The sequence below is a fragment of the Coregonus clupeaformis genome, chromosome 24 (assembly GCF_020615455.1).
Source record: "Coregonus clupeaformis isolate EN_2021a chromosome 24, ASM2061545v1, whole genome shotgun sequence".
NCBI classification, from domain to species: domain Eukaryota; kingdom Metazoa; phylum Chordata; class Actinopteri; order Salmoniformes; family Salmonidae; genus Coregonus; species Coregonus clupeaformis.
The window spans coordinates 38,279,450-38,292,062 of record NC_059215.1 but is presented as its reverse complement, the minus strand read 5'-3'; the positions used below and the strand labels follow the sequence as shown (position 1 = coordinate 38,292,062).

The window sequence follows — 12,613 nt, the reverse complement described above, 5'->3', positions numbered from 1 at the left end:
TGGACACCTGCTCATCAAATGTCTCATTCCAAAGTCACGGGCATTAATATGGAGTTGGTCACCCCTTTTCTGCTGTAACAGCCTCCACTCTTCTGGGAAGGCTTTCCACTAGATGTTAGAACATTGCTGCAGGGACTTTCTTCCATTCAGCCACAAGAGCATTAGTGAGGTCGGGCACTGATGTTGGGTGATTGGCGTTCCAATTCATCCCAAAGGTGTTCGATGGGGTTGAGGTCAGGGCTCTGTGCAGGCCATTCAAGTTCTTCCACACCGATCTCGACAAACCATTTCTGTATGGACCTCGCTTTGTGCACAGGGGCATTGTCATGCTGAAAAAGGAAAGGGCCTTCCCCAAACTGTTGCCACAAAGTTAGAAGCACAAAATCGTCTAGAATGTAATTGTATGCTGTAGCGTTAACATTTCCTTTCACTGGAACTAAGGGCCTAGCCCAAACCATGAAAATCAGCCTCAGACCATTATTCCTCCTCCCCCAAAATGTACAGTTGGCACTATGCATTCGGGCAGGTAGCGTTCTCCTGGCATCCGCCAAACCCAGATTCGTCCGTTGGACTGCCAGATGGTGAAGCGTGGTTCATCACTCAAGAGAACGCGTTTCCACTGCTCCAGAGTCCAATGGCGGCAAGCTTAACACCACTCCAGCCGATACTTGGTATTGCGCATGGTGATCTTAGGCTTGTGTGCGGCTGCTTGGCCTTGGAAACCCATTTCATTAAGTTCCCGACGAACAGTTCTTGTGCTGACATTGCTTCCAGAGGCAGATTGGAACTCGGTAGTGAGTGTTGCAACCGAGGACAGATTATTTTTACGCGCTTCAGCACTCGGCGGTCCCGTTCTGTGAACTTGTGTGACCTATCACTTCGCAGCTGTGCCGTTGTTGCTTCTAGACGTTTCCACTTCACAATAACAGCACTTATAGTTGACCGGGTCAGCTCTAGCAGGGCAGAAATTTGACGAACTGACTTGTTGGAAAGGTGGCATCCTATGACGGTACCACGTTGAAGGTCACTGAGCTCTTCAGTAAGGCCATTCTACTGTCAATGTTTGTCTATGGAGATTGCATGGCTGTGTGCTAGATTTTATACACCTGTCAGCAACAGGTGTGGCTGAAATAGCCGAATCCACTAATTTGAAGGGGTGTCCACATACTTTTGTGTATATATAGTGTGTCTTATACTGAAGAAAAATATAAACACAACATGTAAAGTGCTGGTCCCATGTTTTGCGCTTGTAATGCATCTCTGAAAAATATCTACGACAAACTTAATGAATACAACACAGCTTTGGTGACACCACTGTCTCAAAAACGAATGGTTTTGAGATTTGACCGCTTGGAACTTTGATTTAATGTAGCTTCTCCTCCCAACGGTGCAGTTCTACTCGTAAAATGACTACCAACTTTACCCACTTCATGGTAAAATGAAAAACTGCTATTGGGTAAAGTATATCTACTTGAATATGAAGTTGATCCCCCTTCTCCTAAAATTATTATGTATTAAGACAATCATATTTTTAAGTTCACGTTTATTGTCCATAATTGTCTGTTACACGATTATACGATAATTATGCCAGCCCTAGTGAAAAGTCAGTCGTTACAAACGATACAGGTACACCCTCTGTTCAGTATGGTGTTCAGCCCTCTCCGAAATCCAACTGATTCAATTGCCATTGAGCTGGTGGCTTCAGTGACATGTTTTGGAAAATACTAAAAACAAGAGGTATACAAAAACATATTTGAAAAACCATTAACATTTGACCATTCACATTGACTATACTGAAAGCAATAACTGCAATGAATGGACCTACCTGAATCACATCAGCTTGAATTACTTTCTTGGTCCTGTCATCCATGAAGCTGTATGAATGAAGGAAGGAATTAATTAATTATTTTTATGTCAAGTAGAGAACCCATTGTTTCATACATATGCTATGCAGAACTAAAATTCCCTTAACATTTTTGGGATTACGGGGCCTCCCGAGTGGTGCAGCGGTCTAAGGCATTGCATCGCAGTGCTAGAGGCGTCACTACAGACCCGGGTTCGATCCCAGGCTGTCTCACAACCGGCAGTGATCAGGAGTCCCACAGGGTGGCGCACAATTGGCCCAGCATCGTCTGGGTTAGGGGAGGGTTTGGCCGGGGGGGCTTTACTTGGCTCAGTGCGTGATAGCAACTCCTGGCGGGCCGGGCGCCTGCAGGCTGACCTCAGTCATCCGTTGAATGGTGTTTCCTCTGACACATTGGTGCTTCCGGGTTAAGTGGGCGGGTGTTAAGAAGCGCAGTTTGGTGTTTCAGAGGACACATGACTCAAACTTTGCCTCCGGAGCCCGTTGGGGAGTTGCAGCAATGAGACAAGATAAAAAAAGGGGGTAAAAAACAACATTTAATTATGATCTGGTTATCATTTCAATTACCTATATGTCGTAAATTTAGCGGAGTAGCCAGCCAAGGTTGTCCCTCCTTCCGTCACCACAGATGTGGACTGCCTTCCCTGCATTTCCATCCTGAACCATAGTGGAAATGATATTTTCGTGCTTCAGTCTGTCTGTAATCCTAGTTTATGACCGGTAGGAAGTAAGAGGACTGTGAAAAGTATATTGAAAAGTATGTTGTTTGTGAAGGGAACTGTATTTGACATAGTTCAGCCCAGTCATTTATGTCTGTGAAAGTGGCACCAGTGAACAGCACTGAAGAAGCTGCAACTACATTAGCCTGTGGCATCCCTCTAACATTTGGGCAAGATTCCCAACTTCCCATACATCCTTTAATGCACTCTGCCAGTTGATCTTGATTTGGCTTCCTTTTAATATTTTGCTGGTGTTGATTATGATAGACCCACACTTTTGGCAAACCTTCATGAGCTCCATGACTCATGCACAATCAACTTTCGTTGGGTCCACTGATCACGGTTGCTTTTAGATGTGGTTGAGTCTGACTTGAGTTTGAATCAAACGTGAAATCAAATGTGAAATAATTAAATGTGAATGTGTGAATGAACTCTCAAAGCATGTTTTCATTATGCAATGCCAAGTTCCAATTACAGAACTGGTTACCTTCTGCCTGATCTTCTTAGCGGTAGGGGACACATGGGTAGAAGGTCCAGAGCTTTAAGAGATGGGTAGGGGACCAGGATGCCTGAAGGACATCAGGCCCCGGCTGGGTGGACGGCCCGGAGCTTTGACTTGTTGCTGCAGTCTTTCATAAAACAGATGTAATGCAACATTAGCATTCTGTCAGTTCATACAGTATTTATATACAAAAGCAAATGTGACAGGGAATAATAGTTGATATAGTATGGGTTATATGCCAAATTATTATTGTTATGTGTATTGACAAAGAAAAACTTCCACCTTAACACACAAGTGATAGCATGTTTAGTAACCTGTTAAACATATGGCCATAGTGCTAAAAGTAATGGCCCCTATCGACGGTGGGAGGTGGGGGTTACAAATACACAATAGACCAGACTATGGGCAATCATATACCACAAGTGGTTCCTGGGGCCAGGTATTCCACGAAAGGCTATACAGTTGCCTGAAAGTTTGTCACACAAATAAGCCATGGCTAGCCACAGTGGTGGAAAAGTACCCAATTGTCATACTTGAGTAAAAGTAAAGTTACCTTAATAGAAAATGACTCAAGTAAAAGTGAACGTCACCCAGTCAAATCCTACTTGAGTAAAAGTCTAAAAGTATTTGGTTTTAAATATACTTAAGTATGAAAAGTAAAAGTAAAAGTATAAATCATTTCAAATTCCTTATATTAAGCAAACCAGACGGCACCATTTTCTTGTTTTGTTTAATTTACGGATAGCCAGGGGCATGCTCCAACACTCAGACATCATTTACAAACGAAGCATGTGTTTAGTGAGTCCGCCATATCAGAGGCAGTAGCGATGACCGGGATGTTCTCTTGATAAGTGTGTGAATTAGACCATTTTCCTGTCCTGCTAAGCATTCAAAATGTAATGATTACTTTTGGGTGTCAGGGAAAATGTATGGAGTAAAAAGTACATAATTTTCTTTAGGAATGTAGTAAAGTAAAAGTTGTCAAATATATATATAGTTAAGTAAAGTACAGATACCCAAAAAACACTACTTAAGTAGTACTTTCAAGTATTTTTACTTAAGTACTTTACACCACTGGCTAGCCAACACATTAGACATTGGGAAAAAGTGTGAAAATATCCAGTAGACAAGGTCAACTCACATTGGTGCCAGAGGAGCTTGCAGTTCTTTGGGGTCCATTGAAGAACAATCTATTGAGGCCAGAACCTGCGAGTGAGTTGGGGAAATTGACCTCACAGTTATTTGTGACACAATGGGAGTTCATGATACATACAATTCTAGACGTGAAAGGTATTCCTTCCAGTTCTCTGCTGCAAATGACTGGAACGAACTGCAAAAATATCTGAAGCTGGAGTCACTTATCTCCCTCACTAACTTTAAGCATCAGTTGTCAGAGCAGCTTACCGATCACTGCACCTGTACACAGCCCATCTGTAATTAGCCCACCCAACTACCTCATCCCCATATTGTTATTTACATTGTTATTTATTTTGCTCATTTGCACCCCAGTATCTCTATTTGCACATCATCTTCTGCACATTATTGCCTTACCTCCATAACTTACTACATTTGCACACACTGTATATAGATTTTCTATTGTGTTATTGACTGTACGTTTTGTTTTGTTTATTCCATATGTAACTCTGTGTTGTTGTTGTTTTTATCGCACTGCTTTGCTTTATCTTGGCCAGGTCGCAGTTGTAAATGAGAACTTGTTCTCAACTGGCTTACCTGGTTAAATAAAGGTGAACTAAAAATAAAAAGTATTGACAGTTGATATAGTATGGGTTATATGCTAAATTACTGTTGTTATGTGTATAAACTAAGAAAAACTTCCATCCTAGCTGTTAGATTCTAGTTTCTGGTACAATAATCCTGACGGACTCCAAGAAAAACTCAAGCTAGGTTTATTCACCACACTGGGTGTTGCAGCTGCAAAACCACCCCTACAGGTCACACAAGCACATATATTTATACCTTCCTATTAGGCGGAGTCACCTCCTTGTATTTCTATGTTAAACAATCAATCTCTGTTGTTGGGCAAGAACACTGAGTCTGTTCCTCCTCTTGGTGTTATCGTGTCCCAGCCTAAATCCAGAGCTTTTGTATTCCTCCATGCCTTTCACAGGTCTTCTTATCAGTCAGGAGAAGCCTTGAGTTATTGGAAGTTCACATTCCTACAGTCTACTGCAGTCCACTAGATAATTACACTTCTCATACACAAAGAGCTTAAACCTAACACTACTTTCAATCTCTAAGGATATATAAAAATGGGATATTCATATTAAGAGTATATAAGGATATAAAACAGTAAATATATAAGACAGTGTTATTGATGAGTAATTACGATCTATCAGCTCTAACTCCAGACACATGACTGCTATTCAACCCTTATGGAATCATTCTTGCCCCCTTTCCCTCTGCCCAAATACAATGCACATAGATCATTCCATCTAACCCATAACACGATAATTACTACTGCTACAAATACAATGCACATAGATCATTCCATCTAAACCATAACACGATAATTACTACTGCTACAAATACAATGCACATAGATCATTCCATCTAACCCATAACACGATAATTACTACTGCTACAAATACAATGCACATAGATCATTCCATCTAACCCATAACATGATAATTACTACTGCTACAAATACAATGCACATAGATCATTCCATCTAACCCATAACATGATAATTACTACTGCTACAAATACAATGCACATAGATCATTCCATCTAAACCATAACACGATAATTACTACTGCTACAAATACAATGCACATAGATCATTCCATCTAACCCATAACACGATAATTACTACTGCTACAAATACAATGCACATAGATCATTCCATCTAAACCATAACACGATAATTACTACTGCTACAAATACAATGCACATAGATCATTCCATCTAACCCATAACACGATAATTACTACTGCTACAAATACAATGCACATAGATCATTCCATCTAAACCATAACACGATAATTACTACTGCTACAAATACAATGCACATTGATCATTCCATCTAACCCATAACATGATAATTACTACTGCTACAAATACAATGCACATAGATCATTCCATCTAAACCATAACACGATAATTACTACTGCTACAAATACAATGCACATAGATCATTCCATCTAAACCATAACATTAAAATTACTACTGCTAGGCTAGTTATACAATTATAAATAGATTAAAACGGGCTCAAGTCAGTCTCCAACAGTAACACACAAGTATAATGTGAGACCACGTTTATAATCTGTAATACATTTTTTATGGCCATGGGGCTAAAAGTAATTATATTGTTAGGATAGTCATGGCCACTATCGACAGAGGGAGGTGGGGGTTACAAATACACAATAGACCAGACTACATGCAACCAAATAAGCCTACCCCAGGTGGTTCCTGGGGCCATGTATTTCATGCAAGGCTATACAGCTGTTAAAGCATGAAATGTTGTCATGCAAATAAACCATAGCTAACCAACACATCAGACATTGGAGATTATGATTATGAAAAAAGCGAGTAGACCCGATCCTAAGTAATTCAAATGCAACAACACCTTTCATTTTTATTCTGCAACGTAAGATGATACAATTACTGTCTATTACAATGTAAAATGACACTATTACTGTCTATAATCTCCTCAACCCCATTGTCATAAAGACAGGGCACATATCCTAACCGGAAGAGCGCCTAGGCTATGTCTACATGATATGGTGCAATGGTTACAACACAATAAGATCAACTCGAACTGCATTGATTAGACTACATACCTCCGCACAACGTGGTCTCAGAGCATTTCGTATTATTCTGTATGTAAATCCGAGACACTGCATTTAGTATGATATGTTACGTTTTGTATGGTATCTATTAATTTGTGGATGTCCATCAACCATTTCGTATGATATGTTACGAATTACAAGTCATATGATATGTTAGGAATGCAATTCGTGCAATATGTTAAGAATTTGCAAAAAAGTACAGTATGTTACGAATTTGCAAAACGTATTATATGTTACGAATTCCAATTTGTTGTGGCTAACGTTAGCTAGGGTAGGGGTTAAGGTTAGGAGTTAGGTTAAAGGGTTAAGGTCAGAGTGAGGGGTAGGGTTATCTAAAAGGGTTAGGGTTAGGGGAAGGGTTAGCTAAAAGGGTTAGGGGAAGGGTTAGCTAACATGCTAAGTAGTTGCAAAGTAGCTAATAAGTAGTAAGTAGCTGAAAAGTTGCTAAATAGCTAAAGTTGTCCGTGATGAGATTCGAACACATAACCTTTGGGTTGCTAGACGTTCGCATCATACACCTACACATCCACCCCGACCTACCACCCTACTTTCATTTTTGCCTTAACATCTTATTTACTGTTTTTTATCGCTACTAGCTATCTTCTGCATCTTTCAACGGAAAAGAGTGACATTTTTTGCCGTCTTCCCTAGATGTCTTATATAAAGTGCAGCCAGGGACCGAACACCAGCTTACTCTTGCTGCCATCTCTTCCGATTTCCACTTTTCAGAACTAACATTAGGCTACCTGTGATACGTTTTTCAACTTTGCTCCTTCTCCCCCCCACACACATCTGTGACGTCAAGCTCCAAACAAGGGCATATATGTCACAGCGTTGCCCCACGAGAGTGCACATGTGCAGTTCCTACCCATCTTCACTGTTGTTGCAGTCGGCCATGTTGTTGTTTACTTCGTATAACTAATCTGTAACGCTAGGCTGTCTTCACTTCTCCCCTGAATTGTTTTTGCATCTGTGATTGTGAATAAGGGCCTTACGTGCAGTTTTTATGCAAAGGGTTTCCCCCACGACAGAGTTACCTATCTCTGCTGTTGTTGCAGTCGGCCACATAAAATAATGATATAAAATAATTTAAAATAATCCCAATAGTTTTAGGTGGAAAAGTATACATTTCCTCATGCAAAATCGATAGTACTTTTGATTTAAAAAAGTATGTCTAATTTGGCCGTAGGCTTTCAATAAAACAAAACATTTGTCCACAATTCGCGGATTTCTCAATCATTCGTTGACTGAAAACAGAGCAGAGCTAGCAGTGCGCAAAGACACGTCACGTGACCCGCTTTTGCCGCTTTCCAGTTCTAGACTGCAGGGAGAGAGAGGGGAAGAAGGCAAACTCCGCCTAACTAGTTTCAATGTATGGAATCACTTGGATTTATTTTCTTCATAAACTTCCCCTTTAAGTGAGTTTATTACCTTTAAACTGCAAGTCATTGCCTTGAGATACTATGAGATTAACTAAAAAGATGGGATGATGTTGCGAGGTTGAGGTTCCGCCTCAGAAAACTGTACACTCTTACTTGCAGTATTGGGCAAATAGTAGACGGTGACACAGCTCATGGGTATAATATTATGTGATCATCATAACCAATGAAATATTTATTGTAGGAAATGTCAGACTTGGACACTGCGATCCAGGAGAAGGCCATGAAGGTGGACATGGACATCTGCAGACGCATTGACATCACGGCCAAACTTTGTGACGTGGCTCAGCAACGCAACTCAGAAGACATGAGCAAGATGTTCAACATGAGCCCACACATGAGCCCCTCCAGAGCACCCCCAGAGAGCAAGGTAACTGGATCACTTTTCATATGTACCTCATGTGAAAAATGGGACACAAATGTCCATGAAATATTTTCTCCACACACATACACGCACACATTTCCCCTCCCGTTCACACACAGCTGACTAGTGTGTGGTGTGTGTGGTTTCACAGGGGGCTGCATCTTGCAGGAGGAAAGAGTGTAAGGCTGTGAATGAGGAGAGGAGTCCTGAGATTGAAGCTGAGTCTGGTGCTGGGGAGGAGGATGAAGAGGAGGAGAAGGAGAAGGTCGTAGAGGCACTCAACATCACAGACGAGATGAAACGCATGCTCAATCAGCTGTGAGTGGCCCAACCTTTGTTTGACCTGTGTTATGTAACTTCTTGTTTAGCCTAAATTGCTAATGAGTGCTAGCTGAAGGACTAGGGTCGATATGTTATCCAACTAACTGTGTTGTTTGAGCCATACGATCTCATTCTGTGAATTAAATCCCCACTGTAGTCTGTCTCGTTAGATAGCATCTCATAGTCCGTTTCATGTGTGCTTTGTTACTTTGTCATGTTTTCATCTCTGTCAGTCACTGTCTCTGTTGTTTTCTCTCTTCCCTGTCCTCTTCATTTGAAAACCCTTTTAAAATGTGCACGCCTTTCCGTTTGGTTTTGGTTTTCCCCATTTTTTTGTCTTCTCTCTTTTCTCCCCTCCCTTTCCACCTCCATGTCTCCTCTCTTTTTCTCTGTCCCTCCCACTCCCCTCTTCTCCCTCCCTTTCTTGTATGCAGAACTTGCTCAGATGATAATTCCTTTGTCACCAGGAGGGAGACGTTTGACTTTGATGACGACTGTGACAGCCTGGCTTGGGAGGAGAATGAGGAGACACTGCTCCTCTGGGAGGACTTTGCCAACTACAACACCCCCTGTGCTGCAGCCAGTGCTACTGCAGGTGCCTGCACTGCAGCAGAAGGACAGGGGGAGGGCCCTGGGCAGGTTAGTGTTGGCCCCTACTGCTCATCCAAAAGCAGTGTCAGATACAGGTAACTGCCCAAATAAAGGAAACACCAACATAAAGCGTTTTAATAGGGCGTTGGGCCGCCAGAACAGCTTCAATGCGCATAAATTCTACAACTGTCTTCCACAAGAAATTCCATAATTTGTTGGTGGTTTCAGGTGCCGCTCCAGAATCTCCCATAAGTGTTTAATTGGGTTGAGATCTGGTGACTGACACAAACACAGACACAGACACAGACACAGGCATTTGAAACCCCTCTTTCAAAGTCACTGAGATCTTTTCTAAGTCATGGTAGCCAAAATAATGGGCAACTGGGCATTTGTATACATGGCCCTAAGCATGATGGGATGTTAATTGCTTAATTAACTCAGGAACCACACCTGTGTGGAAGCACCTGCTTTCAATATACAGTGTACTTTGTATCCCTCATTTACTCAAGTGTTTCCTTTATTTTGGCAGTTACCTGTATGTCTCTGTTGATTATTTTTTTAGGCCTTCCCTCTGTATCTCCTCATGCTGTTATGCTGTAAGGCATTTAGTCTGAGTGGCCTCAGAAACTGTTAAGGAATATGTGTAAAATACAATTGTGTAATTATTTATTTGAATTGATTGTTTGTCTAATTGTGTGTTGGTGTGTATTGCTAGATTGTGTGTTTGACCGATCCCACTGGGCAAAAACTGGTTGAATCAACATTGTTTCCACGTTATTTCAACCAAAAAAGTCAATGTGATGGCGTTGAATCAATGTGGAAAACTGATTGGATTTGAAAAAAGTAATCACGTATGGGAATTCCATCTTTTTTTAAACCAAACTTTTAACCTAAATCCAATGACATGGTGAAATGTTTTGTTGATTTCACGTTGAATTCATGTTAGTTGACAACTCAACCAAATGTAAATCAAAACTAGACGTTGAACTGACGTCTGTGCCCAGTGGTATGTTTATTTACCTCATCTGTCCATCTACATTTTACGACTGTACGAATGTAAATTGTGTGAAAGTGTTTATTATAAATAACGGTGTCTCCAAGCTGCAAAGTAAAGTCTACTACTGCACTTTGAACGTTGCTACAGTACACAGTTTATATGGGTCTGTTGGGGATTGTTAGGCCTCTCAGGATGGCAGTTTGGGCAGCCTGATCGATGAGACCGAGATGCTTTTCCAGAACCGAGAGAAGGAGTACCAGGAGACCATGGGGCAAATAGAGGTAAGAGACCAAGCGAAGAGAGGTCAAGGTTCATGTGTGCGACTCACTCTCCTGTGTGTTAGTCATCAATTATTACTGCAGAGGGTTTGGCTGCAGTCCGTCTTTGCCCCTTAATCTCTGCTTCTCCTTTCAATCCCTCTCTCTGACTCACCCTCTCACATCTCCTCCCACTCTTTTGCTCTTACTCTCTTACATCATTCACTTCTCTCACCCTCCTTTTGACTCCTCCTCTCTCCCACATCTTGGATTCTCTTTCTCTCCTCAGTATGAGTTGGCTACAGCTAAGAGTGATATGAACCGTCACCTAAAGGAGTACATGGAGATGTGTTCTATGAAGAGAGGCCTGGATGTGCAGATGGAGACCTGCAGGAGACTCATCAAGGGCTCAGGGGGCACCGGCAGGTCAGATACACCTCTTTCTCCACACATGGCACATGGCAAACAATGGCATTTCAATGTCATTGTGCATTGTTCCACTGAGACTTGTCTTGAGAAAGGCCTCGCTACACAGTAGGCATAATCACACAGATATCAATCACACAGATATCAATCACACAGATATCAATCACACAGATATCAATGACTGACATCTGTCCTTGTTTCCCCTCTCTCTGGTGCAGGAACTCTCCATCGTTCAGCTCGGTAGCAAGCAGTGACTCAGGGAACAGTGATGAGATCCAGGAGGAGCTGGAGAAGGACGGAGAGGCAGTAGGAGGGGTCAGCTGATAACTGACCCTTGACCCTCCGGCCCCTGGCTACACCATCACCTGACAAGGAGAAGATGATGGAGGAAATGCCATTGTTCCTCAATGCTGTGATCCCCCTTTTCTTCAGCAGGTTTCCAGTTGATCTAGGAGGAGTCCTGTGGAAACTATTGGTGCTTCACCGTTTTACCCATATATGGATGAACTTGTATTCCACAACAAGGTGCAGTGTTGGTTCCTCCTCACTGCTCCTCATTGGCCTACTACTGATCAGAGCGGTCACCCCTACTCAACACAAGTATCTACACACACACTCAACTTACTGTACACCTATGGTCATTTTACTGTGTATTCACCCCAGTATTCATCCTAACCATGTTAAGATAAAGGAAACCGGACATATTCAGCCATTAGTGGTCTAGCAAAGCATTCAGTGGTCCATATGATATATTTAAGCAATTAGGCCCGAGGGGGTGTGGTATATGGGTAATTTTTTACAGCTAAGGGCTGCTCTTAAGCACGGCGCAACGCGGAGTGCCTGGATACAGCCCTTAGCCGTGGTATATTGGCCATATACCACAAACCCCGAGGTGCCTTATTGCTATTATAAACTGGTGACCAATGTAATTAGAAGAGTAAAAATAAATGTTTTGTCATACCCGTGGTATACCATGGCTTTCAGTCATTCAGCATTTATTGCTCAAACCACCGAGTTTATAATTCAAAATAAGGGCTAGATTCTATCAGATCCACGCTAGCCGACACCTGCATAGCAGTTGTTTTCCACAAGTGGCTCCGGGCATTATACTTAAAGTGGACATTGCCATTAGCTGCATTAACAGAAATCCCATGCAGCGTTGTTTACAAGTTTGAACACTGAACTGTGAGATGTAATCTACTGAAGTAGGCTGATAGAAATCTTCATTATTTTGTTGAATGATTTTCAATTTGAGCATCATTATTTATTTCTCGTTCAGAACTTCTAACGCGAGTGGGATGGGTGTGGCATCGTGGCAATGATC

The 12,613-nt window shown here is 41.8% G+C and overlaps 1 protein-coding gene across 4 annotated transcripts in view; it reads left to right on the top strand.

The window, feature by feature from the left end:
- The window catches only part of LOC121538179 (intermediate filament family orphan 2-like), a 39,915-nt gene extending 27,724 nt beyond the window's left edge, over nucleotides 1–12,191 (top strand). For 2 of the 4 annotated variants that reach the window (XM_041845990.2, XM_041845988.2), the window contains 6 exons: nucleotides 8,518–8,703; nucleotides 8,849–9,015; nucleotides 9,486–9,657; nucleotides 10,789–10,887; nucleotides 11,153–11,289; nucleotides 11,508–12,191. In XM_041845990.2, the coding sequence (XP_041701924.1) occupies nucleotides 8,518–8,703; nucleotides 8,849–9,015; nucleotides 9,486–9,657; nucleotides 10,789–10,887; nucleotides 11,153–11,289; nucleotides 11,508–11,613 (867 nt within the window). In that variant the 3' untranslated portion in view covers nucleotides 11,614–12,191. Of the gene's footprint in view, nucleotides 1–8,517; nucleotides 8,704–8,848; nucleotides 9,016–9,452; nucleotides 9,658–10,788; nucleotides 10,888–11,152; nucleotides 11,290–11,507 lie in introns of all 4 variants that reach the window. The other 2 variants (XM_041845989.2, XM_041845987.2) reach the window with 1 other exon arrangement.
- The last annotated feature ends 422 nt before the right edge of the window (nucleotides 12,192–12,613 follow it).